General features: G+C 36.4%; 6 protein-coding genes and 1 pseudogene across 13 annotated transcripts in view; 2 read left to right on the top strand and 5 right to left on the bottom strand.

Annotated features, from left to right (window-relative positions):
- Window positions 1-7304, bottom strand: part of LOC104781055 (clustered mitochondria protein) — an 11589-nt gene extending 4285 nt beyond the window's left edge. For 2 of the 3 annotated variants that reach the window (XM_010505635.2, XM_010505634.2), the window contains exons 1-25: window positions 7189-7304; window positions 6685-6981; window positions 6497-6558; window positions 6128-6317; window positions 5892-6032; window positions 5638-5794; window positions 5363-5556; window positions 5154-5255; window positions 4486-4621; window positions 4240-4368; window positions 3696-4011; window positions 3501-3605; window positions 3123-3350; window positions 2902-3051; window positions 2316-2450; window positions 2065-2235; window positions 1899-1985; window positions 1664-1798; window positions 1384-1521; window positions 1203-1271; window positions 937-1095; window positions 639-695; window positions 520-560; window positions 305-424; window positions 15-210 (exon numbers count right to left, since the gene is read on the bottom strand). In XM_010505635.2, the coding sequence (XP_010503937.1) occupies window positions 15-210; window positions 305-424; window positions 520-560; window positions 639-695; window positions 937-1095; window positions 1203-1271; window positions 1384-1521; window positions 1664-1798; window positions 1899-1985; window positions 2065-2235; window positions 2316-2450; window positions 2902-3051; window positions 3123-3350; window positions 3501-3605; window positions 3696-4011; window positions 4240-4368; window positions 4486-4621; window positions 5154-5255; window positions 5363-5556; window positions 5638-5794; window positions 5892-6032; window positions 6128-6317; window positions 6497-6558; window positions 6685-6976 (3510 nt within the window). In that variant the 5' untranslated portion in view covers window positions 6977-6981; window positions 7189-7304. The remainder of the gene's footprint in view (window positions 1-14; window positions 211-304; window positions 425-519; window positions 561-638; window positions 696-936; window positions 1096-1202; window positions 1272-1383; window positions 1522-1663; window positions 1799-1898; window positions 1986-2064; window positions 2236-2315; window positions 2451-2901; window positions 3052-3122; window positions 3351-3500; window positions 3606-3695; window positions 4012-4239; window positions 4369-4485; window positions 4622-5153; window positions 5256-5362; window positions 5557-5637; window positions 5795-5891; window positions 6033-6127; window positions 6318-6496; window positions 6559-6684; window positions 6982-7188) is intronic. The other variant, XM_010505636.2, reaches the window with a different exon arrangement.
- LOC104781054 lies at window positions 12340-13168 on the top strand (annotated as a pseudogene).
- On the bottom strand, window positions 13270-17197 carry LOC104781053 (SURP and G-patch domain-containing protein 1-like protein). 5 transcript variants are annotated; one of them, XM_010505631.2, is made up of 10 exons: window positions 17088-17172; window positions 16247-16684; window positions 15624-15750; window positions 15377-15483; window positions 14952-15113; window positions 14717-14863; window positions 14499-14638; window positions 13890-13944; window positions 13604-13782; window positions 13270-13525 (listed from the first exon to the last, which is right to left on the bottom strand). In XM_010505631.2, the coding sequence occupies exons 2-10, from the start codon at window positions 16641-16643 to the stop codon at window positions 13499-13501; spliced, it is 1341 nt and encodes a 446-aa protein (XP_010503933.1). In that variant the 5' UTR covers window positions 16644-16684; window positions 17088-17172; the 3' UTR covers window positions 13270-13498. The 5 variants fall into 5 exon arrangements, with proteins under 5 accessions (XP_010503933.1, XP_010503931.1, XP_010503930.1 ...); XM_010505629.2 differs by lacking the exons at window positions 13270-13525; window positions 13604-13782; window positions 13890-13944 and adding exons at window positions 14004-14079; window positions 14158-14336 and having other exon boundaries at window positions 14444-14638; window positions 16247-16697; window positions 17088-17197; XM_010505628.2 differs by lacking the exons at window positions 13270-13525; window positions 13604-13782; window positions 13890-13944 and adding exons at window positions 14004-14079; window positions 14158-14336 and having other exon boundaries at window positions 14444-14638; window positions 17088-17197.
- LOC104781052 (protein gamma response 1-like) lies at window positions 17366-20709 on the bottom strand. 2 transcript variants are annotated; one of them, XM_010505627.2, is made up of 4 exons: window positions 20602-20709; window positions 19778-20444; window positions 18267-18745; window positions 17366-18120 (listed from the first exon to the last, which is right to left on the bottom strand). In XM_010505627.2, the coding sequence occupies exons 2-4, from the start codon at window positions 20434-20436 to the stop codon at window positions 17453-17455; spliced, it is 1806 nt and encodes a 601-aa protein (XP_010503929.1). In that variant the 5' UTR covers window positions 20437-20444; window positions 20602-20709; the 3' UTR covers window positions 17366-17452. The 2 variants fall into 2 exon arrangements, with proteins under 2 accessions (XP_010503929.1, XP_010503928.1); XM_010505626.2 differs by lacking the exons at window positions 19778-20444; window positions 20602-20709 and adding an exon at window positions 19570-19677 and having other exon boundaries at window positions 18267-19412.
- On the top strand, window positions 21041-23182 carry LOC104781051. The gene is made up of 7 exons (XM_010505624.2): window positions 21041-21342; window positions 21457-21512; window positions 21628-21683; window positions 21765-22226; window positions 22329-22409; window positions 22513-22678; window positions 22797-23182. The coding sequence occupies exons 1-7, from the start codon at window positions 21192-21194 to the stop codon at window positions 22920-22922; spliced, it is 1098 nt and encodes a 365-aa protein (XP_010503926.1). The 5' UTR covers window positions 21041-21191; the 3' UTR covers window positions 22923-23182.
- LOC104781050 lies at window positions 23224-23643 on the bottom strand. Its single transcript, XM_010505623.2, has one exon. The coding sequence runs from the start codon at window positions 23531-23533 to the stop codon at window positions 23321-23323; it is 213 nt and encodes a 70-aa protein (XP_010503925.1). The 5' UTR covers window positions 23534-23643; the 3' UTR covers window positions 23224-23320.
- Window positions 24074-26903, bottom strand: part of LOC104781049 (histone-lysine N-methyltransferase 2C-like) — a 4371-nt gene continuing 1541 nt past the window's right edge. The window contains exons 4-12 of the mRNA XM_010505622.2: window positions 26860-26903; window positions 26554-26646; window positions 26389-26477; window positions 26217-26295; window positions 25901-25983; window positions 25705-25783; window positions 25197-25575; window positions 24546-25035; window positions 24074-24457 (exon numbers count right to left, since the gene is read on the bottom strand). The exon at window positions 26860-26903 is cut by the window's right edge and continues 1 nt beyond it. Of these exons, the coding sequence (XP_010503924.1) occupies window positions 24313-24457; window positions 24546-25035; window positions 25197-25575; window positions 25705-25783; window positions 25901-25983; window positions 26217-26295; window positions 26389-26477; window positions 26554-26646; window positions 26860-26903 (1481 nt within the window). The 3' untranslated portion in view covers window positions 24074-24312. The remainder of the gene's footprint in view (window positions 24458-24545; window positions 25036-25196; window positions 25576-25704; window positions 25784-25900; window positions 25984-26216; window positions 26296-26388; window positions 26478-26553; window positions 26647-26859) is intronic.

Genomic DNA, 26903 nt, shown 5'->3' with positions numbered 1-26903 from the left:
TTTTTCTTCAAAGCCTCTTGAAGATAACGTAGAGCAGTGTCCATTTTGCCCATGTCTTGATACATCATGGCAACATTTATAAATGTAGCTGCAACATCTGGATGATCAGGGCCAGATGAAAGGCCAAGTAGAAGCAAGGCCCGACCCATGTTCTGTAGAGCAAGTTCTGTCTGATTCAGTCCATGGTAGAAAAGAGCCATATTGCCATAGCTGCAGTATTAAACATCTAAGTCAACGGCTGAAAATACAGTAATTTCAAACTCAGGTCGAGAGAGGACATACACAGTTGAAAAATAGTTGATACCTGTGAGCAGTGTCAGGATGGTCCAACCCAAGGCATCGCTCATTTATAATGAGCTCCTTGTGTTGTTGCATTATTGCCCCAGCCATATCTCCTGCATGGTACAAAACCATGGCCAGGTACCTGAAAAGCGAAAGAAGACAAAAATCTTAAGGCAACTAAAACGGAAGTCCATAGATATTTTTCCAGCATAAAACAAAAATCAGCCAGAAACATACCTGCAACAGTTTGCCACTTCCCTGTGCATAGGACCAGTCACCTGAAACAGAAGAATATCATGAGCACCTTTGGTGATATATTATTTTGACAGTATAAGATGCATATACAGACTACTTACCTGTTGAAGTATCGAAAATGCCTCTGAAAAGTATGTGTAGGATTCACTAAGCATGCCCTACAAAAGTTTTAATCATTTTGGTAAATACAAGACAATGAGTTTTCGCCATGATGCAACTGACGCAAACAAAAACAAGAAGCTTATGGAAGAGTTGAATGTCAACCCAAATCAATATAAAACTCTCTCGAACTTATCCAATAAGCAAGCAGAAATATCACTGCTATCAGGATATAAGAGCATCGACGAGCACAACAATGTAAACACAGACGGAATAGCTAATGTGAAATAACAAAGGTACCTCAGCCAGTTGGACCTTCCCCATCTCAACAAGATCTTTAGCCTCAGAGCATACAGGCACAGAGTGCTTGATTACTGGCCGAATATCCAATATATCGGATGTCTCAAAAGGCGATGTTGCACTAAAATCGTATTTGTGAGCAGCAATACTGATACCAACCTATTAACAGAAGAATGGAGGGATTAATAACAATAACGAACTGGCTAATCAGGAACCCTCATAGATAAATTATGAAGCAACGAGAAAAGTGTATCTACTTAATATACCTTTTGGCAGAGGTTACGAAGAACTGATACTTTTTTAGCTGTAGTTCTTGACAGCTCGGGCAGCTCAAACTGAAAATAGACTCACATTAACTACAGATGCTTAGATAACCCAGAAGGTAACAACACTTCCATAGACAATGAATTAAATGATCTTAAACTTGATAATGACTCTTTGGCATACCTCATATTTGGCTTTGGCAAATTCCTGAATGTCAGTCCACAGAATGTTGGAATCAACCATCATATACGATGAGAAATTTTTCTTTGCAGAAGCTTTTCCTTTCCCTCTTCCTTGAGCCTTCTTGGTGACGGATTGATCCTGTCCAAATTCAAGAGTCAGGAAAAAAAAACATGATTTGGTTCATGAGAAACTTTTATCGATGGCTGCAAAGATTAGTATCCTAATTCAAGAAGAACATACATGGAACTTTAATAAACAAATTCTGATAGCACACAAGAACCTTCTTTTGATTTTTGGCATGCGAGCTATTGGCGCTAGCTTTTCCACCAGCAGCTTGATAGTTTCCAAAGAAACAATTTAGGAAATGAGCTACTGCTGATCCAATATCGTGGTCCTCTATATCTCTTAAAATGTCCTGCACAATGATGTAAAAACTACTATAAGCTTGTCCACAAATACCCCAAATCTTGTTCACCATCTTAACTATAATATGATTTTTACAACATTCAGATTACCTTCAGAATATGTTTTGCTGATCTCACGGTAATCTCATTAAGACATAGATCCCACAAATGAGACAAATGCTTCACCCCATTAGCAACCTGGTTGTCCACAGATTTAGTTAATATAGCCAAACATGGAGATAGCTACCAAAATCATAATGGCAGGTGACGAACTTACTCTTCCAATGTACCGAACATTAACACCATGAGCATGGAGTGCTTCAGTCAAAGTTTGACCATCCATTGGAGAAACTTCAAGAGTGCAAAGATCTTCTATAAATTTTGGAAGGACATCATCCACAAGGTATGAACTAACTTTCTTCACATTTTCTTCATCAGCAGCAATCTCCTGTTTAACCCAAAGAGTCCAATCGTGTAAATAAATTGTAAATATCTGAAAAAAAATAACTTACAAGCAACATAGCCTACCTCTTGATTGCCACCTAATGTGAAGTCAGTGAAGACATTGGGGTTAAATGCAATTTCATCACATGATTTGGAACTTTCAGAAGACTGGGCTGCAGAATCTTCGGTGGTCGTATTTTCCTTTTCTGGAATAGTTTTCTGTAATAAAAACGCAGATATCAGCAATGACAGTTTCAACTCAGATACAACTGTTCTCAGACATTTCTATCCAACAGTAGAAAGCAAGGATGGGAAAGCATCTCAAAGCAAAATCAAAAGAGAATTGAACAACCCATTTCAATTGTATAATTCAGTCTAATATAAGTAAAAATGTTATTTCTATCATTGTTACAGGTTTCAACCCTATTTCGTATTTTGACTATCTGTCTTTTCACTTGACAAACATTATACGTCGATAATAGTTGAAGTGAGACACAGCATCCCCATAAACTAGTAGCAGTCAGTGCACACAATAAACAAGAGTATATCAAGCAGATGTAAAATGCAAAATGTCAGCATAGCATACAAACACCCACTCAAAATAGAGACATCAATTAGTACGAAATAAGCTTAATGCACATCTATCAGGATCAAGAAGTGAAACATATACCTGATCAGAAGTTGAAGCCCCATTTTCCTCTCCATCGTTCAATGCATCACCAACTTTAGAAGTATCAGCAGTAACATTAGAAGAATCGGAAACGATATCAGTCCCTTCGTCAGTCTTGGTTTTACATTTTGATTTTTCAAGTGATTCCGCCTTCATGAAGAAAATACATGTTAACAGAAAAGTCAAGTGTATACTCTCTCTAAGGAATAAAGAATATGTACCTGGCAAAATGATGTGATCAGTTCTGGTCTTAGGACACAAAAGCGTGACTCTGGACCCGTATAATTGGCATCACGAGGCGTCACTCTCATCAAGTCCAAGAGATAATGCCTGTTATCACTCCCAACAATCCCCTTGCATTCTACTGGTGCAGCCAACTTGAAGACATTTTCGGATGCATCAATAACAGAATGTTCCTTAATGTGAAGAAGTTTTGCAGCCTCTAGCACCTGAAGAAGGAATTAATCACGATTAAAGAGTTCAGCTAGGAATAAAGCATTGTTATAATAATACATAGATATATATCAATAATAACTAGTTCTAGAGTTTTCACATTCAGCCTACATTATCCAACAACAAGACAGACTATATCCATTTACCTTAGCATGGAAATCTTCATTCCAGCATATTTTCTTGCCATTGTCGACTGAACCATACAAAAGCGCATCTGATTTATCCCCTTGAAGAATTCCCGGTAGCACACTCTAAAACATTTTTTTACACATTAAAATGCACACAAGCAAGACATATAATCTCAAGAATAAGGACTTGGCAGTTCAAGTATTAGAACAAACCTGAGCAACAACCCTATGACCTCTGTAATCAATAATGGCCATTGCCAGATTATATAGCCCTGGGACATCTGCTTCTTGATATAACTTTGTGCCTTTCAAGTCATTGTTTGCAGAAGCGTATGTTGCCTGCTCATTTTCAACAAGTGGCGCCTCATTGCAGCTGCTAGGCTCTTCATTATCGCAGGTTCCTTCCGTGCATGAAACCTTTTCAGATGAGGTCACCTTCTCAGTCACTTGATTAGATGCACGTTTCTTGGATAGCTGTTCAACATCGGCATCAACAGCAAAACTGAAAAATATATTGTTGTGCACATACCTACAACAGTATAACAATAACAAGTTTTTCAGAAATACAAAAACTCATGCATAAACACAAATCTGTAAAAGTAAAAATATTAGATGCTCTGTCATTTCTCCACTTTCATAAAAACAAAGGGAATTACTCAACTGCCAAAATTTTCACGCAAGACAAAAGCTAGAATTAATAAAACACATGTGTTGCCTACGGAGAATCAAATATAAAGGCCAAACAATTCACACTGACATGTGTAGACATTCTGGATCAGTTGGGTTTATAGGTGGTATGCATCGGCTGATTACACCAATAGCTCCATTAAGCGCTGCATCAACAAAGTCAGAAGACACTTTGTAAAGTGCCCTGTCACGTAAGATCCTGCAAAAAAAGGAAATGTTTAATAAAGGAATAGAATCCCACAAGAATAACTTTATGCTACCAAAAAATCAATGTAGTCAAATATCTCTATAGAAGACATCATAATCTTCCATGTACCTCTCCTGAGGAGAAGTGTGAGGGAACTCTCTGCATGATTGCAATTCTTCATTCCAATCTCTTTGCATACCAATCAGTTCACTACCATAGGAAATGGTCAATGCTTCTTCGGCTCTCGCTGCATCGCGCTTGTGATCTGAGTCCAGATACAAGAGTCCTTGCTCAGATATAACAGAAAGAAATCTTATACAAGTGTATCTTTTGTAGAAATGGGAAGCCAAGGCCAAATAGTTTCGAACTTCCTAGTTTATCAATCACATATAACAAAAATTATCTTCTCATACATCAATAGTTATAGCAGAAGTACATGTACAACATATAAACCAGAAAATTAGTACGCTGTCGATAAACAAGAAACAAAATTGACCACATATTACCTCTAAATTAATTTATAAAAAAATTTCAAACGAAAAAACACCAGAATGATATTATCTGAGATAGTGCAAGATACGTCTGGGAACACACTAGAGAGGAACTTCTAAAATATATCACATATAATGCAATCAAGATCAAGGCAATCTTTTACCCCAGTACTATGGCTTCCATGTGAATATTTTAGAAACATTATTATCACTTCTTAAAACTGGATCACACATAGTAACAGCCTCTGAAAAAAACAAATGATCTAGCCACAATAAGATAAAAGCAAGATACTAAATCAAACTCACCGGGAACAGGATATGTTCTTAGCCATGAGTGTGGTGGCAAAAGCGATTGGACATTTTCAAATGGATGTGCAGAGGCTTTCTTTTCCATGACTTCACGGAAAGCTTCAAAATTAAAAGAAAAATAGAAGCTAATCAACAGACTGAAAGCCTATCACATCACAAGAGTGATTAATAGACTTAAGAAGAATGGTGTATATATTGTTTCCCACCTTTTTTAAACTTAGAGCTAAGTTTTTGCAATAGTCCAATCAGTGTAGCTGCTTCTAATCCAGATTTACTTGGCCTTGGATCGAGAATATTCCCTGAGCTAGAATTAACATAAAATGTTTTTGTTGTGCCCGTAATGCAGTACTTGTTACCTTCCAATGACACGACATCCAAATATATTAGATCTCCTACAAGCCTGCATCAAATAAATTCATAAGAAACAGCACAAATGGTAAATTTATGGCTTTACGAAATTCTAAAATAGGTTGTTCTATACCTTCTGTGGCTGGGAGGAGGATTGAATGATGAGAATACAATGTTTTCCACGCATTTGATATCTTCTGATGCAGAATTGATCAACTTCCTGAGAGAGCCAGGCACATCTTCCATAAAACCCAAACATTCAAGTTCTGGAACGTCAGACTTTGGTTTATCTGTTTCAAAATAGAGGCCATAAAGAAATCGTTCGAGAGTACATGAAAAAAATAGTAAAGCAAAACCACCATTAGGAAAAAGATTTAGATTCAAAACCTCCAGGATTCTGAACTTTGTTCAGTGCTGCGTCATACTGCAAGGCAAGTGTTGTTGATAGGGAAGAGTGAAGTGTTGAAAGAGACAAAAGATCTCTGGCACGGTGAATATGAGCCCTGATAGATCTATCGTCATACAATGCTGTCCATAGAAACAAAGCAAGACAACTTTCAGTTTTGAAGTCTCAAAAACAAAAACAAAAAAAAAATACGAACAAAAATACAAACTTAGCAAACCTGCAACCATCTCTAAAGAGCAACCACCAGTGGTAATGTCAGCTACTTCGGAAATCTCATTGTAGTCTTCCAAATGGTGAGTCTCTCCATCTTTATTGCGGAGCAACAACTCATAACAAGTGAAGTAGCACGTTTCTGGAGCATCAAGAAGGAATTGCCTTATATCCATCACTGAGTCTCCAGGATTCAACTGAAAACAGATCCATTGGAGAGATTCAGTAATTCACACCAATATAAGAGAAAACAGTTCGAAAGGGTAATGCTTTATAAGAAATAACAATAAGTATTAAATCCCTGAGGAAACTGAAACACTAGTTGACTGGCGAGTGGTATACATAGGAGAAAGAAAAACAAAAGAGTCGAACTCACTTGAAGCTCCATTTTACCCCCACTTTGTGTTTTGACAGACACAGGATAAAGACGGAGTTCACCTGCGAAAGCCATCAAATTAGACACTAAAATTAATACAAAAGAGGGACTGGATGAATCTACTTAAACTAACCAGATAACCACACTGACACATCAAATTGGATTAGGTGCATCTCATTAAAACTAACCTTGCTTGGGTTGGGCATCGTTATTTGCTACTTGTGATTCGCTTTCATCAGCCTTAGGAAGCGGAGGAGGAACTTCCTTGGCTTCAGGCAAGACAGAGTCAACAGCAGCAGCATTGAGGGTGCCATTATCGGGAGCTGGAACTGTAGCTGTAGCAGGAGCAGGAGCAGGAGCAGTAACAGGGGGAGAGACAGGGGCAGTGACAGGAGCATCGGATTTAACATCAGTTGAAGTGGTGGCAGAGCTCTGAGCAGCCGCTCTCTTGGCCTTCGATTTGTTCGACTTCCCAGCCATTTCACCTAATGGATTAAAGATTCAGAAACGATTTCAAAAGTGATTGAATTGGAGAAATAAGAATCATTTGAAGGAAACAGAGTAAAAGAAGCCAATACAATCCAAAAGGGGGAAAAAGTCACAGACAGATACGTATTGAGATGGAGAAAGACCAATTCGCAAAATACTATAAGTAGAGGGTACTGTAGAAGATCTAAAAGGGAAATTTTTACCTGGAGGGGGTCAAGAGAAATGGAGCGACGACGGAGAGACAGCGGCGGAGTAGGAAGCAGATGAGGTTTAAGAAGGGTTGAAGTGAAAGAGGCGGCTGCAGACTCTTCTTCTTCCTATGTGTTTAGTTTAGTAAGAGAGAGAAAGACACAAAACCAATCCTCTTTTGGGTTTCTAATGGGCTTTGTTTGGGCCTTTTCAAGAAAATCATTGAATTTATTTGCTAATCATTGAATTTATTTATTTTTTTGTCAAAAAAAAAATATATATATATATATACATATACATATATATATATATATTTAAGCAAGTTTTTTTTTTGGTAATATATATTTAAGCAAGTTTAGAATACATTACACCACATTAGATCACAATTAATCAATGCCGGCTAATCCAATCCATCATCATTTTAGTAATTTAGTATCGATCTGATTGCTTCAGATTCCTTTTGGATTGTGGCGAACTAACTCACACAAAATCTGCCGTTCATACTTTACAATATAAGCAACTAATAATAATCATTCTACTTGACAACTATGGTTTTGTCGTGTGTGCCATTTCAATAAAGATAGTCCTATTCAGTTCCACTTTACAACTACGGGGTTTTGTGGTGTCATTACCGCTTTTTATTAAGCATTTAGAAGTCTTTTTTTTTCTCTATATTGATGGTTTGATACCAAAGAAGTATCCTTTTTTTTTAGAAAAAAATGCAAAATTATTTGGTTTATAATGGAGTATATGTACAACAATTCTATAATTAGTACTGTCTCTTTTTAATAAAAGGGAAGTACACAACATAATTTTTGTAGACTTTATATTTTTAATAAATAGTTACAAATAGGTTATAGATTAATACATATATTAATGGTTACACCTAAATATTGGGTGCAACCTTAATTGGAGATATTCCAAATTGATAATTGATATATTAATGGTAACCAATAAAATCATGGATATTCCAAACTGTATTTTCGGAAGATTTTAGTCTTATATCAAGTTGTTTCCAAAGATCTTTAAACACAATATTACAAATTTACTTTCCACAGATTTTATTGATAAACCACAACGTTCAATAAAAATTAGGACATGTGCTAGAGCACGGATTGATTTTTTATTTATATTATAATTTTAAGACTTACATACTCTAGCACCGGTTAAAATTTTATATACTCTAGTACAGAACATGCTGGACACACTCTAGCATGGATTAATAATTTTATATACTCTAGCACGGGTTAAAATTAACAATATAAGACTTACATAATAGATTTGCATTCCATAAATGATATTTACCATAAAAATTGTTTGCATATGAGTTACATCCAAATAATATTATAAACAATTACATATATAATGTTTTAAAAATAATGAAATGTATTTCGACCCGTGTTGTAGCACGAGTCCAAATCTAGTAATAATATATTATAGTAGCCACAACATTGATATATTCATAATGACAGAAACACATCATATTAGTCGGAGTGTGCTTATGGAACATCAGTCACATAAACATATCATATTTGTTTTGGCCTTTTTTTTTTGTTTTTTTTTTTGGTAAAACAGATATTGATATCAAAAATATATTACCGGATACATAATCATTTCAAAACAACTATATTTATGCAAGCCTAAAAAATTATTAGTTCGATGAAAAAGTGGAGAATAACCATGTATTATCTTTAGATTTATAGGTTTATTTAAATTGAAAAGATGCGTAAGCTGGAAAGATGCATGATTTATTGCAAAGAATGTAAAAAAAAAATCATCTGAATTTAAGCAGATCACAGTTAAACACTAACCATAAAATAAGAATAGAAAATGTAAAATTAGACAAATATATCTTAACATATCATTTGCAAATATCTTTAAATGACTAAAAAGTAGGAAAAAAATAGACTTATCATATATCTGATGGTACTGATTAAAAATTATATTGTAGGATTAAAAATTGAAGTTTTGACCCTTATGCAAAGATCTTACCAACCAATAGGGTAGCCTATGAATTCATCCAATCCTTTTTTCTTTTTTTTTCCTTCCGACTCTTTCTTTGAAGTCCTTTTGACACTGTGTCTTTCTTTCCTGAGATCACTTATCCTTGGCTCTCCCTTCTCTTACGATAGACTTGACCCACCCACTTTCAACAAACTGTTAAACCAACCAAACATCTTCAGCAGTGGGAAGAGTTTACACCCTCTGACATATTACGGGTATGTTTTTTTTTTCTTTTCTTTTTATGGTCTTGGTTGATTTTATTTTAACTATTACTAATTTTCAACATGCAAATGAATAACCATATATTATATTTTGATTTATAGAAAATTATTACTTCGATGAAAAGTGAAGAATAACCATATATTATATTTTGATTTATAGGCTAGTAGCCTATAGGTACAACTCCAAAATGTTTTTAGCATAACTTTAGTTCGTAAAAAACAAAATTATTGCTTGAAATGAGTTTGAAAACTGTCTTCCGAAGATTTTTAGAGCATGTCAATCATAACTTTAAAAATTATTAGTACAAATCTAAATATATCTATGGAATAATATAAGAAACAAAGTTGAAGACCGACACTAAAGAAACTGATGTCGAACCTTAATGGTAGAGAGAACTGATTTTTTTTTTTTTTGAAAACGAACAATGTATGAGCTTTTTTTAAAGCTGGAAAGAGTATTTAAGTTGATTTTATTTTAACTATTACTAATTTTCAACATGCAAATGAATAACCATATATTATATTTTGATTTATAGAAAATTATTACTTCGATGAAAAGTGAAGAATAACCATATATTATATTTTGATTTATAGGCTAGTAGCCTATAGGTACAACTCCAAAATGTTTTTAGCATAACTTTAGTTCGTAAAAAACAAAATTATTGCTTGAAATGAGTTTGAAAACTGTCTTCCGAAGATTTTTAGAGCATGTCAATCATAACTTTAAAAATTATTAGTACAAATCTAAATATATCTATGGAATAATATAAGAAACAAAGTTGAAGACCGACACTAAAGAAACTGATGTCGAACCTTAATGGTAGAGAGAACTGATTTTTTTTTTTTTTGAAAACGAACAATGTATGAGCTTTTTTTAAAGCTGGAAAGAGTATTTAAGTTGAAAAGATGCATAAGCTGGAAAAATACATAATTTATTGCAAAGAATGTAAAAAAAAAAAAAAAATCATCTGAATTTAAGCAGATCACAGTTAAACACTAACCATAAAATGTGAATAGTAAATGTAAAATTAGACAAATATATCTTAACATATCATTTGCAAATATCTTTAAATGACTAAAAGTAAGAAAAAAATAAACTTATCATATATCTGATGGTACAAAATTCATTTTTAAGAGTTCCAATTATTATAGTAGAATAAAACAATAATTTATTCTTTGAAACAATAAATACCAAATTTAAAAGGTTTTTACTCTAAATAAAAAGTATAATTTATTTCTAAAGAAATATATACTTTAAAACTTTTAAAAATTTGAGAATATTGTTGTTAGTGTTAATGTTAAAGTATCATGATACCAATTAAAAACAAGAAGGATTTGTACATATTATCTAAAGTTATAATATATTGTATACAATTAAAATAATAACAATTATTTATCATTTCTAAATTGAAAAATGGTGATTTTTTGAAAAAAGAATGTTAATGTTAAAGTATCATGAATTGATACTAAATTTTTGTGACATAAATTGATAGAAATTTTTAAAGAATCAAGAGAACATAAGAATCAGTCGGCTTTGTACAAAAAAAAAATTGGCATGCTTTTGGGTCTATTAATATGAAAAAACTTGTTTGAAATGAGTTATGCATTGATATATTCTAGACTCAAATTAAATACAATTTTCTTTCAACAACTATGATTTCAAATGTTTATAGCAAAAACTGAACATAATTGACACACATGATATGTGTTTCGTAATTAGAAAGTAACTAAAATTTATATAACCATAATATGTAATCTCTGATTAATAGGGGGTTATTGGTTCTATGAATTTAATGGATTTGGAAATTCAAACAAAAATCATGTGTTATTCAATCATTGATTTTAAAATACTTATCAAAAGTATGTGTTATTGGTTCTATGATTTACAAATACTTGTTAAAATCCTCTGTTATTCATTTAATGATTTTTTTTTTGATTTCAAAATCCACATTATGTTCTGTTATTAGAGAGATGATTTCTAAATCCATATGAAATTGTAAATTTTAAAAATCAAAACACATGGATTTTGAAATAACATGTTTTATCCTTGGATTTGAATCATTCTATTTTACACTATCAAATCCATTTAAAACATAATGTGGATTTTGAAATTCAAAAAACAAATTATTAAATGAATAACATGAGATTTTAATAAGTATTTGTAAATCATATAACCAATAACACATAATTATGATAAGTATTTTAAAATCAATGATTGAATAACACATGGTTTTTGTTTGGATTTCCAAATCCATTAAAATCATAGAACCAATAAACCCCTTTAAATGGATTTGAATGGATTTGAAAGTGTAAAATAGAAGAATTCAAATCCAAGGATAAAACATGTTATTTCAAAATCCATGTCTTTTGATTTTTAGAATTTACAATTTCATATGGATTTAGAAATCATCTCTCCAATAACAGCCTCTTAGTTTTGTTATTTAAAGCTTTGTTTGATTTGATGGGTTTGTTTTTGTTAATTTAGAATGGATTCAACCACAACAACATTTACAAAATCAGAGAGGTTGATATAAGCTTCCCTTATGAAGCCTACCAGAACCAGCTCTTTATGATGGAACATGTAATCTCTACTCTTGAATCTGCTCTTAAAGATAGTTAGTCTCATGGTCTGCTAGAGTCTCCAACTGGTACGGGGAAAAGCCTTTCACTGCTCTGTTCCATCCTCGCCTGGAGATCTCATAAATTCAAACCTCATTCAGTTGCTCCAAAAGTTTTTTAAACCACGTAAGTTTTGATGTTCTTCGGTAATCGGGTTTTTTCTCTATTTGTTAATTATATGAATACGAATGTAACTATTTTTTTTTTTTCTTGTCTTGTATAGCCGAACCCATTTCTCAAATCACTCAGATTGTCAAGGAATACAAAAAATCTACATACAGAGCAAAAATGGCAATATTGGGTTCACGACAACAATACTGTAACAATCCTGATGCACTTGAGCATTATGATATAGATGCTCAATCGTAAATTTCTTCCAAATCATTTGATTATTTAATATGTGAATTTATGAGCTATCTATAATACGCGTTTCTAACTTTTCAGCCATGTGCTAGTAAATGTTGCACAATGTGAGCCTGAAACATCAAAGTCACATAAACATATCATATTTGTCATATTATAAATTTATAGTAATAAACTAATGAAAGTAAAGTAGTCATCATTTTTACACATGGATGTTGTAAGATTTGTGAACTTGATCGAATATTGAAGGTCTAAAGAGTGGGAAACACACGGAGTAATTGTGAAGCTATTTTGGTTGTGAGGTAGGAGAGAGGTGTGAAACGGCATGACATGCACACCTTTTAATAGCATGTATATAAAGAAGCATGATCTCTTTGTTGCGTCATCTCACTACCATCAGTGTTTACATGATGATGAAAGCTATGAGAGTTGGGTTAGCAATGGCACTGCTCATGACCATAACCGTTCTTACCATAGTCACAGCACAGCAAGAGGACCTGCAGCAACCACCTCCACCACCAATGTTGCCTGAGGAAGAAGTGGGAGGATGCAGCCGAACATTCTTCTCTGCTCTGGTGCAGCTGATACCATGTAGAGCAGCCGTAGCTCCTTTCAGCCCGATCCCACCGACCGAAACATGTTGCTCTGCCGTTGTCACACTTGGTCGTTCTTGTCTTTGCCTTCTTGCCAATGGACCTCCACTCTCTGGCATTGCCGCTCCATGGCTCTTCAGCTTCCTCAGAGATGCTCTGCTAATTTCCCACCCTGCGATGTCATTAACTAGAAAGGACATATCTTCCTTTTCTTTTTTATATTACCTTTCAATCTAATAAACACGCTGTTTTGTGTATTAGGCTTCCAAAACATTAATAAAGTTATGACAATCGATTAAAAATCTTAGTCGTTTCCAATAATAAATCCATGGTACTGTATAGCAACTGAAATTTCTGTCAAAGATATATATTTGCACAGAGGAAAGGCAAATTCAATCCATACCAACACTTCAATTTATCAGCAATCCAAAAAACTTGAACATTCTTTATAATAGAAAAGCAAAGCTCAGCCGGTGCTGAGATGAGAGAAAGGTAATAATTGTGCACAGCATGCGGACTGATCTTTAGTAATACGCCTTCCTGGGATTTCCCTGTAGAGCAATAGACGCAAGGTGAGTAAAAAAGATGTGCTATTACAAAACGAAAGGAGCTAAAGATAGCACACGTACCAATGGATTGGGTCTGTGTTTGTAACCCAGCATCATCCGCTTCTTGTACTGCTCGTATATATCATCCTCAGGCATAACTTCTCCTGGAGCAGAAGCCCCAACTCCCAAGTTGTTTGTCTTTACATCTCCTGCCATTATAGGGTCTGCCATCCCCTTTCTGGAGCTTCCTATACCTTCACCTGTAATCCACTCCTCCAATTTTCTAAGCTCCTTGTCTCCATAGAGGCACAAGATACAGAAAGTAACAAGGGCACAAGTTTACAGATAAAGTGAGGCAAGTAAGCACCTTCTTTCCAACCCATCTTTGACAAGAGCCTATGTCCAACATTATCTGCTTGGATCTTGGCCTTCTCAGCAGCCTCCTTTGTGGCTTTTTGTGCAGCTGCATCGTTACACTTTNGCTGAGATGAGAGAAAGGTAATAATTGTGCACAGCATGCGGACTGATCTTTAGTAATACGCCTTCCTGGGATTTCCCTGTAGAGCAATAGACGCAAGGTGAGTAAAAAAGATGTGCTATTACAAAACGAAAGGAGCTAAAGATAGCACACGTACCAATGGATTGGGTCTGTGTTTGTAACCCAGCATCATCCGCTTCTTGTACTGCTCGTATATATCATCCTCAGGCATAACTTCTCCTGGAGCAGAAGCCCCAACTCCCAAGTTGTTTGTCTTTACATCTCCTGCCATTATAGGGTCTGCCATCCCCTTTCTGGAGCTTCCTATACCTTCACCTGTAATCCACTCCTCCAATTTTCTAAGCTCCTTGTCTCCATAGAGGCACAAGATACAGAAAGTAACAAGGTCACAAGTTTACAGATAAAGTGAGGCAAGTAAGCACCTTCTTTCCAACCCATCTTTGACAAGAGCCTATGTCCAACATTATCTGCTTGGATCTTGGCCTTCTCAGCAGCCTCCTTTGTGGCTTTTTGTGCAGCTGCATCGTTACACTTTGCAAGGAACTTATCTAACTCCTCGTCAGGGATATAGTCACCCATGTGATGACCTCTCTTTCCCGGATCTGTGGAGGGAGTTGCTGAGAACAAACGTGGTTCCACAAAATAAGACATCACAGCTGTCTAAAAGAAGAAATAACAATAGGATTCATTCTCACCAGATGGGCCTTGAAGTGAAGCTGGCGGGGGCATTTCATCTTTCGACTGCCTAGGACGTCTCATCTTTTCTTCTTGGGCAGCCTTCTTCATGTAAAACTCCATCATTGATATAGGGTCTGCACCCCTCCGCCCACTAGAGGAGTCACCTGCAGATCAAACACATTTTACCCACAATCAAAGCTAGATACCAGTGATAGGAGGGGAACCTAGGCCAATAAAAGCGAGTGAACATACTGTTGCTGGGTCTTGTGATTGCTGTCTGGGAATATCTAGAAGAAGCTCCAGGTTCCTCAGGAGCATCATAGAGGGCTGAGGCAGGGATCTGATAACCTGTTTGTTGATGAGCTGGCTTTTGCAAAGTGATTGCTGCTGTGGACATTCGCGGGCCTGCATCACCTGGAAAGATAAAACGAAGGAAATTGGCACTAAGAATACAGTAAGATATGGTAGCAGGAAGAGCAGCCTCACATAATCTCACACTACATAACACATAAATTATATTGTAGGATTAAAAAAAATCGGAAAAAAAGAAATGAGTCAAATATTCTCTGCACATGCTTAGCTAAAACATGTTCTGAAATAGATATATGGATAAATAGAACAGCGAAAATCAGTTGCACGGTTTTTGTTCTATAGAAATACAGGTATCTAATACTTACTACTGTGAAGTACACCAGAATCCTTGGTTTGTGAAATTGATTTTTCCTCTTCCGACAGCCTGAATACATAGTACTTGTAGTCCGCACAGTCCTCGTCAAAAAGAAATCTGTTTGGGAAACAGGACACAAGATACATAAGGTCAACAAACACAACCAAGAAAAAGCAAATACCTATGTAGTATGTGTATAAAAGAGAGAAACCAGAAACTATAAACTGTAGATGCTCCAAAAGCAATGAAATACATACTTAAATGGTGTCTCCCCTGGATTCTTTTGCCGTGTAATATGTTCAAATGGTCTTCCATGCTTAGCAACAAAGCTTGCTAGTTTATCAGCAACTTTCTTCACAGTAGGATCACTGGGTGGAGGTGGTGCTGCATATCACTTATAAAACTGATTAATACCGAGTCCATGAACAACGAATGCAAATCACTCTTGTAGCAGGCGTGGGAGATATGCCAAATCATTCCAGCAATTGGATTGTTGGTTAAGGAAGACACTGCATTTAAGTAGACAATTAAATTTCCAGACTGTTTTGTCCTTTCCATTCCAGGAGAAAAACGTAGCTCAATCAATAAAGACATATACTGACAGGAACTTGGGACTATTGACAACGTAGGACTCCTAGGCTTTCATCGTGTCATTTAAGACACACAGATTCATCAATAGAGACATACAACAGACAGGAAACTCGGGACTCTTGAGATCATATGGCATAACTGATCTTAACCCTCATGGAACACTTACTAAATGGAATAGAGAATGGCTTATGAGGATATGGACCCATAAAAAAGCAAGATAAACTAGAATCACCACAGAGACATCCACAAAGAACACTCAAACAAAGATATCTAAATAAACAGCCATTACCAACATCAGGTACTTTTGTTGACTTTACGGGCGTGACTCCCTGCTCTAACTTTTGACGCTTGGCATATCCAAAGCCTTGATCATTTTTAGCATCCTCCTCATCCTCATCGTCTTCTGTACTAAGCTTTATAGGAGGTGCAAGAAGCTTAGACTTTTGCTTCAAGCTGAAAGCAAGCTTCCCACCTTTCTTCTGGGCATCATTGGTCTTTAATCCAATGGAAATTTTACTAGCAGAAGGTTTGGGATTTGAAACCCCAGTTATTATCTTCACCGGCTTAGAATCCTCTACAGATACAACCTTATCTTTCTCTTTATCTTTCTCCTGTTGAAGCTGTCTGAATCTTTCCATGAACGACCCATCATTCACAAAGATGCTAGGAGGTGCTCCTTTCTCCATTGCCAACAAACCAAGTGCAAATACTTGTATCGAAGTTTCTGCTGAACAGATAAGCTGTCAAACTATTTAGAATCCAACACAACCTAATTAAGCTTCCTTCAAATTCTTAAGATATCCATATAAGAAAATACAATCGCACACAAATTCGTCTGATAGGATTCAATAAAATCAAATTCTAAAAAAGGGATATCAAAGATAAAGTGGGAAAAAAACAAATCTAGAAATCTAAGAACACCACCAAGCTTCAGAAATTAACCAACAAAAAATCCAGAATCCACTAAGAACAACAAAGGAAAAAATTGCACGAAGAACCTAGGTTACAACGAATCAATCGACTCGGAAACAAACGAACTAAAATTAAGATCTATAGAAACAATTGATTCAGAGAACAGAAAAAAAAAAAAAAAACGAATCAAACGGAAAACAGATTAGCGATCTTATCACCTGCGCCGATTTCCTGGTCAAAAGTCGTCGGACAAAACGGAAGCGGGAGGCCAACGATCGGAGGAGATTGAATCGGAAAAAGATGAAGTTCGATTGTTGTGCGCCTAATAATCTTAATATATACACGTACATGAGTCCATTATTTCTTTTTCTTTTTCAATTGGGTACATATGGTTTCTTATATTTATAGTAAAGGGCCCGAAAGTTTCATAGCTGTTTATTTTCATCTGTTAGAGTTTAATTGATTGATACATTATAATCTAAAGATAAAAATAGAAAAACAAAGTATAGTTGAATTAAATAAATCATCTTAAATAACTTTCATTGTCGTGTCTACCTATCCAAAGAACCAAACATATACAAAATCACATTTCGGATTCAAACCCGATGTTCCAAAATCCTTCAGGAGTCATTGGAGGAGCGTATCTATAACGGTGCCTCGACACGCCTTCATGGTGCTCACATCTCAAGCTTTTGTTACTATTTCCATCATTCTCAGGATGAACAGCATCATAGAATTTCTTGCATTGTTTACACTCTACCCCTTTCAAATTCTCCCTCTCAGCTTTTTTCCTCACTGACTCCACATGTTTGAAACTTTTTTTACTCGTTTCTGCAACTTGAATTCGCTGCCTTGATGGACTTGGTTTAGGATTCATGTCCTGTGTCTCGTCGTCTGAATCTTCTTTCTTAGCAACATCGCGAACATGTTTTTCTTCCACAGCGCTCCTTTTGACATTCTCAATGGGAGTATCTAGAAAATCATCATGAGGATCATTGCCTCCAGGAGATTGCCGAGACCTTGTGTCTCTCCAAATGGAAGCTGAACGCTTTAATCCGCTTAGCTGTGGAGATTTTGTAGCGGAAAGGCCACTTCTAACACCAGGTGACTGCACCATTGGAGATTTTGTAGTGGTAGGTGTCTGCACTGTTTTGATTATACTCTCTTTCCCACAGTTGCTGCCACTCGTGCCAGTACCAATTCTCACTTTTTCCGCTACTTCAGTAGTTTCTGAGTGTTTCCTTTCAAGACCTGTAATAAAAAAATATAACAAAAAAGTGGATGATGATTTTACTAATGGCACAAGAAGCAGTCAGTTGAAGCATCATGACCGATTAAAGCAATTAATTGAACACAAGAGGTGTAATTAGGAGAGTCAGAGACTGCCAAATACTTACAACTCGGGATGGCTGATTTCTCATGTTGTCCCATTTGGTTATACTCATCGTCAAGGCTGCTTTGGTGAAAAACACTGTCAGCAGCAAGACCATACCTTTCGCAGAGATAACCATACTGGTCTTTCAGCTTTTTGAAAGAACTATGGAGCTCTTTTCTTTTCTTTCTCTCTATAGCTAACTCAGATGATTTCTTCTCACTCCGGCAACGTAAAGCTTCCAAGTCAGCAGCCAAGTAGCTTCCGTGTCTGACCTGCTTCATAGGCATATCGTCTTTTGCTTTACCCATAACCACTCTCTTTTCTTTCTCATGATCTGCAATCTTCTGTTTACACTCCAACAATTCCCTCTCTGTCAAGTTGAGTCTACCCTGCAAAACCTCAAGAGCCGTCTTCCCTTCCTCAAGCTCGTCGCTCTTCTGCCTAAGTAGCTCTTCAAGTCTACCAACATTCTCCTCAAACACCTGCGACCTAGTTGTCAACCTTTGTTTCTCTTCTTCAACGCAGCTTAACTTCCTCGCACTGTCTGCTACTTCTGCAGACAGATACTCCATTTTCTTCAGAAGATTCTCAGTCACCAATGTCTTCTTCGAAACATCCTCAGCCTTCACCTTTAAGCTCTTCACTTCAGAAAGAATCATATTTATCCCATCTTCACTAAGCTCATCCGAACCTTTAACCTGTAACAACTGAAGTAACCCACAATACAAATCTCTAGCATCATTAACTTCCTTAGATCTACTCTTGTTCTTCTTTTTCAAATAATCAATGTAGTCTTGTAAACTCGTCAATCTAAGAGGCATAGTAGCAGTTTCATCAAGTTGTTCAGCTAGCTTCTCCTTATCCTTGATCAAATCAAGATTCTCAGACTTAATCAGTTGATTCTCAACCTTAAGCTCCTGAACCTGAGATAACAGAGATTTCTCTCTCTCTTTCCACGCATCACAAGCACCAAGTCGAGCCTCTGAGTAAACTTTTTCCAAAGCTTTGGATCTAGATTGTATATTTGGGAACAACTGGCTACAAAAAATGTACTCGATCTGAGAGATTCGATCTTTGGTTTCTTGGATTGTAGCAACCATTATGGTACTGAGACCAGTTATGTACTTGGCTTCAATACCATCAACTGTTTCATCTCCCATTTTCAAAACTGTAAATCAGAAAATGCAAAAATGGATCAGCAACAAAGCCCCAGAAAATTAGGGGTTTTCAATCTCCTTACAACTCTGATCTCGAATCGAATCAGTTCTTCTACAAATCAATTGGATCTATAAACATTGGAGAAAAAGGAAGAAGTGTAAACTTACATTTGAAATATAAAACGACCCAGAAGCTTTTGATTGATTGATTCGGGAGATGTGAAAAAACCCAGAAGACTAATCTTGGAATTAGAGAGTATCCAAATTGTTTTTAAGATTATCGCGGGTCTCTTTCCCTCTATAATTTCGGAATTTTCGCGCGTTGAGATTTCAAGTTTCAGTGGAGGGAGGCTTACCCGAGAAGCTNGTTGTCAACCTTTGTTTCTCTTCTTCAACGCAGCTTAACTTCCTCGCACTGTCTGCTACTTCTGCAGACAGATACTCCATTTTCTTCAGAAGATTCTCAGTCACCAATGTCTTCTTCGAAACATCCTCAGCCTTCACCTTTAAGCTCTTCACTTCAGAAAGAATCATATTTATCCCATCTTCACTAAGCTCATCCGAACCTTTAACCTGTAACAACTGAACTAACCCACAATACAAATCTCTAGCATCATTAACTTCCTTAGATCTACTCTTGTTCTTCTTTTTCAAATAATCAATGTAGTCTTGTAAACTCGTCAATCTAAGAGGCATAGTAGCAGTTTCATCAAGTTGTTCAGCTAGCTTCTCCTTATCCTTGATCAAATCAAGATTCTCAGACTTAATCAGTTGATTCTCAACCTTAAGCTCCTGAACCTGAGATAACAGAGATTTCTCTCTCTCTTTCCACGCATCACAAGCACCAAGTCGAGCCTCTGAGTAAACTTTTTCCAAAGCTTTGGATCTAGATTGTATATTTGGGAACAACTGGCTACAAAAAATGTACTCGATCTGAGAGATTCGATCTTTGGTTTCTTGGATTGTAGCAACCATTATGGTACTGAGACCAGTTATGTACTTGGCTTCAATACCATCAACTGTTTCATCTCCCATTTTCAAAACTGTAAATCAGAAAATGCAAAAATGGATCAGCAACAAAGCCCCAGAAAATTAGGGGTTTTCAATCTCCTTACAACTCTGATCTCGAATCGAATCAGTTCTTCTACAAATCAATTGGATCTATAAACATTGGAGAAAAAGGAAGAAGTGTAAACTTACATTTGAAATATAAAACGACCCAGAAGCTTTTGATTGATTGATTCGGGAGATGTGAAAAAACCCAGAAGACTAATCTTGGAATTAGAGAGTATCCAAATTGTTTTTAAGATTATCGCGGGTCTCTTTCCCTCTATAATTTCGGAATTTTCGCGCGTTGAGATTTCAAGTTTCAGTGGAGGGAGGCTTACCCGAGAAGCTTGCTAGAAGACCCGACCCGACCAGATTTCAAGTTTGTTGGAGCGGATAACTCGCAAATTCGACCCGATATTATGGCCTGTTCGGGGTAAAAGTAAAGCCCACATAAGCCCATAACATTAACACAACGATCCCCACGTCTCGTACTTTTTCCACGTGGCGTGGCTTTTGGGATTGTATTAAATGTTAAAGAAATAGAAACCCCAATGGACGAGAGGTGTGAATAAATAAAGCTGCAACGGTAACAAGAGAGAGAGAGAGAGCCACGTGCGCACATACTGGCTCTGTAACGTTCACTCCAACGGTTACATTCTTCTTCCTCCTTCTTTTTCTCTCCATCCAAGAACTCTTTTCTCTTCTCTCTGTGACTCTCTCTCTATCTCTGTATTTCTCTAATGGAGCCTGCTCAGATCGATTGGAAGCGAATCGATTCTCTTTTTGTTGAAGACGTCTTCTACGAACACATCAGAGCGCCTAAGTGGTTCGATTTCTTGGCTCCAAGCCATTTAGACACTGTTGACGACGATGCTTGGTTCTGCAAACCTGGTAATATTCAACAAAACACTCTCTTTTCTGGTCTTTCCCCATTTCTTCGTTTAATCTTCTGTTTAACTTTGATGGGTTCTTTTTACTAATTCTGGCTTTTATCTCAAATTCAAGACTGTAATCACCCCAAGAGACCTGAGGACTTTTTCTCAACGCCCACTTCTTCCAAGGTTTGCTTCTCCTTTTTCTTTCAAGATTTGAATCATAATTGAAGTTATAGTTTCTTCGGCTGCCCAAAGGTTTAACCTTTAATAAACATTCCCGTGTTTCTTTCTGTTTTTGAAGCATCCGAGTCTGAGGGATACGAATGAGACTCTAGGAGTTGGAGAGCAGAATCAAAGGTACAATTAAGGGAGATGCTCTTTTTAACTCAATGTTTTGCTATGGTCTTTGACTGACTCGTATATCCCATTTACTTGTAGGAGGAGGGGATATGCTTTATCACCGTCTACTCCAAAAACCCAAGAAAGTGAAAATCAGAACCCAAACTTAGCCACACCTCCAAGCTACCAAGTCAAATCCTGGAGATCAGCAATTAAATCAACTTCTGTCAAGAAACCGAATAAAGAAGCATCGAGATTAAAGAGCACACAATCAGCTAGGAATCTGTTTTCAGGGAGAGACATATTTGGGCACATCTCAGACTTCTGCTATGAGTTGAAGAGATTAGCCACAAGGGTAACTGAGAGAGAAGATACTGGGAAGCCTGAAGTGAAGGAGATTCATCATCAAGTGAGTGGTGGGGTAATAAACCAGCCTTACTCTGTTCGTGACTTAGAATTGAAAAAAGAAAGAAAGCCATTGCTTGAAGTAAGCAAAGATAAACTCCAAGAGTCCACGGATGTTAAAGGAAGCACCTTTAAAGAGAACCGTAGAAGAAAGAAGTAAGTTTTACCATGTTGCTTGCAGTGTAGTTGTGTTTATGCAAAAACCAACATAGAATTGAGTTACTAAAACTTTAAGGGGGTTCTAATTGGGATTTGCAGGAGAGTGGATGATGCAGAGAACATTCCTGTCTTACTTAATGTGGAGACTGTAAAGAGAGGAGAGGATGGTCGAAGAAACAAGTAAGTTTTTGCTTCTCGATTAACTTTCATTTTATTTGCTTCTGATGAGGTAGGTAAGTAAATAAAAGTACTAAACTTTGGAATCTGTGATGACTTTTTTCAGGAGAAAGGATGATGCAGAGAACATCCCTGTTCCTCTAAAACTGGAGACTGTAAAGAACAAAGGACACGAACGATTCCTGCAGCAAATCAGGACAAATCCACCATCTCCTCAGTGCTTCTCAGAGAACCGGACACCTTCTTTGAAACCTTTGAGGACCAAACCTACGGTATGTTATGAAACCCTTTCCTTTTTCCCTGCTAAAAAACCTAAAAGTCTAACCCTTTAAGTCAAATTCTGCAACACCAAATTGAGTAGTGGGTGTTCTTCTGTCTTTGTGTACACAGGAAGTTGTGAAGAAAAAAGAGGATGAAGCAGAAGAAGAGAAGAACAGAAAGAGTGGAGAAGCCAAGGAAGCAGCAAGGGGCTTGGATGTTCTCTGGTTCTTAAAGCCTTGCACTTTAGCCAACTAAAAACAACTTTTTTTTCCAAATTCATTCGTTCTATATTTGATTCATTCTTTTGTTGTTAATTTCCTTTATTTCAACTGTAACTACTAAACGAGATGATAATTTTGCTCAGATTCCCACATATGTAATCCCTGAGCAATTTGATTCAATCTCTCACTTTTCTCTTTACACATACACCCATTTGATTTTAAAAATAAAACAGAGATTAGAGAACAAAAAGAGGGAGATCTGTCTCTAATCATTATTAAGATCAACAACCACCAAAAAAAAAAAAAAAAAAANAAAAAAAAAAAAAACACCTAAAAATCGAAAAGATAATATATATGTGATGAAAAACACAAGAAGGAAATTACATATAATATATCTACAGAGGAAGGAAGAGAAGACGAACACAAATTTTTTTAAGAAGCGAGAGGGCGAGAAGTGGAGAAGAAGCAATCAAGAAGCCTAGACCAAGCAATTCTAGCGCGAGGGAAGAGTCTCCGGCTATAAACCCTACCTTCCATTCCCATCTCTTCCATCGTCTCCACGAACACCGTCAAACATCTTAAAGGTGGTATGTACAGAGTTAACGGCGCCGCCGAGAACGCTATCGTGAAAAACAGCTGTAACATTTTTTCTTTCTTNTTTTTTTTTTTTTTTTTTCTGTTTGGGTGTTTGTTTCAGGGGAAAAACGCAGATCTTGATTTTATTATTCTTTTGCTTTTGTTTGGGTTAGTATTATTATTATTACAGCTACCTAACAAAAAAAATTGTAATAACGTAATATGATTCGATTACTAAAGAAAACAAAAAAGAGATAAAGAAGATTTGGTTTGATAATCACGTGTTATCCTTCTTTCCACAACTCCCAAATTCAATTTTAACTTTTTATCATATGTTTCCTGCCATTTCTAGTATCTACTGCTTTATTGTAGAACCGACACTTTTAATCCCTAGTTCTGGTAGTATTTATTATTTGTCGTATCATAAAAATGTTTTACATTCTTATCCGTAGAGGTCATACGACGTCACGTCTGTTGTTAACGCGTAGCAATGTCCATGAGTTGACTTTTCATATCATTGGTTAAAAAGGATTAGGTTTCACATACAGACAACAACATAAGATCTTTTTAGACATATATTGATGATATTCATGTCTGAATAACAAGAAGTCAAGACTCAAGAACATAAAATAATTTCAAATGCATGTTTTGAATTCATCCTTCTAACTTTTAATCAAATCTATTACAATTTTAAAACTCTTATTTCCCTCAGCAGTTCTTTTATACTTGTTCCCAGGCAAAAAAAAGAAAGAAGCTAATCAAGTTACATACAGATTCTAAAGGTATAGAAGGTAAAGAAGAAGAAGAAGAAGAAGAAGAAGAAGAAGAAGAAGAAGAATCTATAGCCCTCACGTTCTTGTCCTCTTTTGTTTCTGATGAACAAATCGAACCCCTTGCTTCCCGAGCTCAACCGTCTTCACTTTTCCATTCTCCAGCGTCACCATCAACTTCGATGTGCCTCCTCCTCCTACTTCACTCACCACTCCTTTCTCCCTGTTTTCTTTGTTTGTTACCTTATTTGTTAGGAACCCTGAATAATTTAACATGTTTTAAGGTAAAGACAAAAACAAATCACATATACCATGAATTATCCGAGGCCTCGTGTATTTGAACCTTTTTCCCTTTCGCATCTTTCCCCAATTTCTTCAGAATCCAACTAGCATCAAGCATTTCGTCTAACAAACTGTCTTCACGTGACAGCGATGCATCTTCATCTTCATTGAACCCTGACTTTTCTGCTGGAGGTGATGCTCTTTTCCTCTTAGACCTATGTCCTTTACCAGATTTACCTCTTTCATAGACAATGCTAGGGGCTTCACCTTCTTGGCTCTCCGGATTATGTTTCTTTATTTTCAGTTTCAACAATCGTCTTGAATCTTTCTGCAATGAATCATGCGAGCCACTATTTAAATCTCCTCTGCTTTCTGAGTGTCTCCCTATGATTCCGCCCTCAGCCTTTGAAGTGGCTACTTCACCTCGAGACCCTCTCTTTTCGTCATTATTCTTTCCCAACAAACTGCGATGCTGTTCTTGGGACAACACTTCTTCTGTTTGCAATTTTTCTTGCTTTCCTGAAATCACCAAAGCTCCTTTTATTACTATACATACGCCGTATATCAATTAAAAGAAAAAAAAAAAAAAAAAACTGAAAACGAAAGTTTAACGTAAATCGTAGAGTATATTTTTCTTATATAAGTTTATGAGAACATGCAAAAATTTACACTAAACATACTATTGGATTTGGAGGAAAGCTTTGATACATCGCAGCTCGTAGAGTTTGTAACCCCCGTCTTTCGAGGACCTATACTTATCACCAATTTTTTCGCCTTCACAGTATTCAGCTCTGTAGTGTGTTTTCCAAATTTCTCACTATCTGAATCTTGAGGCTTGCTAGTCTTTATCCTGAGAACTCTCAATGGCTTCTCTTCTTCACCATTGACCATAGCCTTCTCAGAAACTTTTCTTTCCACAGATCTAGGCTGACTGATAAGAGAGGCACCACCAGTTTGCCCAACTACCCCAGCACTAGCTTTCAGGCTAGCAATTAGCTCTTTATCAGCAATATCTTTTCGCTTCCATATTTCCTGTATAGCATCATCAAGTTCCTTGACCTGGCATCATAAACATAAATCAGAAAGAGAAGATGGGGTCACCAAATTGTCATTCACAGCAATCCACTAGAGCATCGGACATATATAAGAACAAACACTTGAAAAAGACAGAGGACCCATGAAACCTACCTGGTAGCATTCCCCACGGCAAGTAGAACATTTATATTGAAGATTTCCATCCACTTGAAACTGCATGTACTTCTCTTCGCTGTGATATTTGTTTGCAAAGTTAGTGTTATTTAAAATAGTTGGATACAGACTTGGAAGACATGCTTACATGACACAAAAGTAATATTGCATTATGAAATAGATTAAAGATATTGACCTGATTCCATCACACTGGCAATGAACCCAGCGCTGGCAAAAGTCACAACACACCATTGGTGTTGCTTCCGAGTCCCGGTAAACCTACGTAATGAAATCAAAACAAATTACTCAATTTGATTCAAAGCGAGCCAAAGAATGTAAGAACATGCATTTAACTGCCGTTGCGATACAGATGTCTGGATAGTATAGGTTAACAACTCAAAAATACATAATAAACCTGAAACAATTAACGCTGGCCAAACATAACCAATTATGATGCATGGAAAACGAGCACATGGTTCACTATCAACAAGAAGGAGAAAGAGATAATATACCTTCAAACATACAGGACAATAATTTCCCTTAACAAACAACCTTCCACAAGCATCACAACAAGTATGCCCCAAAAACCATCTGCAGAGTTTAAGAGGAATGATAAGAGATTAGTGCACTTTACATGAATCAAATAATAGTAGGAATCAGAAGAGCAAAAAAAAAGTTAAATACCGTAAGCTCTGGCCATTCCCAGGGACTGTAGACCCACAGCTGTAACATTTGGTGTGCTTAGGACACAAATAGGGTCCAGAACTAACGTTCTGTAAACATTTAGAGACGAAAATAAATCAAGTTGCAAAAGATAGGAACCTTATATATAGAATCAACAGATACTACCTTGTGCCGAGGCTGTTGGCAATCACAATGGTATGCAGCATCACATCTTTTGCAGAACATAAACTTCTTTGGATCCCCTAGAGTCCCGCAGCCCTAGAGGAAACATGATCAAGAGAATGTAAATGATCAAGAGGCAGTCAAACCAATAATTTTAAATGTTCCAAATCAAATTCTTTTGAGATATATCAGATACTTGATGAGGAAATGTCACATGTAACCCAACATGTAAAAGAGCAGGAACACTCGTTGAAAAGGAAATATAAGTGCAGGAATAGTCATTATGCACAAAGTAGTGTCCAAACTAACCTCACAGATTCGGCAAGAGGGGCAAGCCCAAGAGTTCCAATTAA

Source organism: Camelina sativa, chromosome 4 (assembly GCF_000633955.1).
Source record: "Camelina sativa cultivar DH55 chromosome 4, Cs, whole genome shotgun sequence".
Lineage (NCBI taxonomy): Eukaryota > Viridiplantae > Streptophyta > Magnoliopsida > Brassicales > Brassicaceae > Camelina > Camelina sativa.
This window is presented reverse-complemented; position numbering and strand designations above follow the sequence as displayed.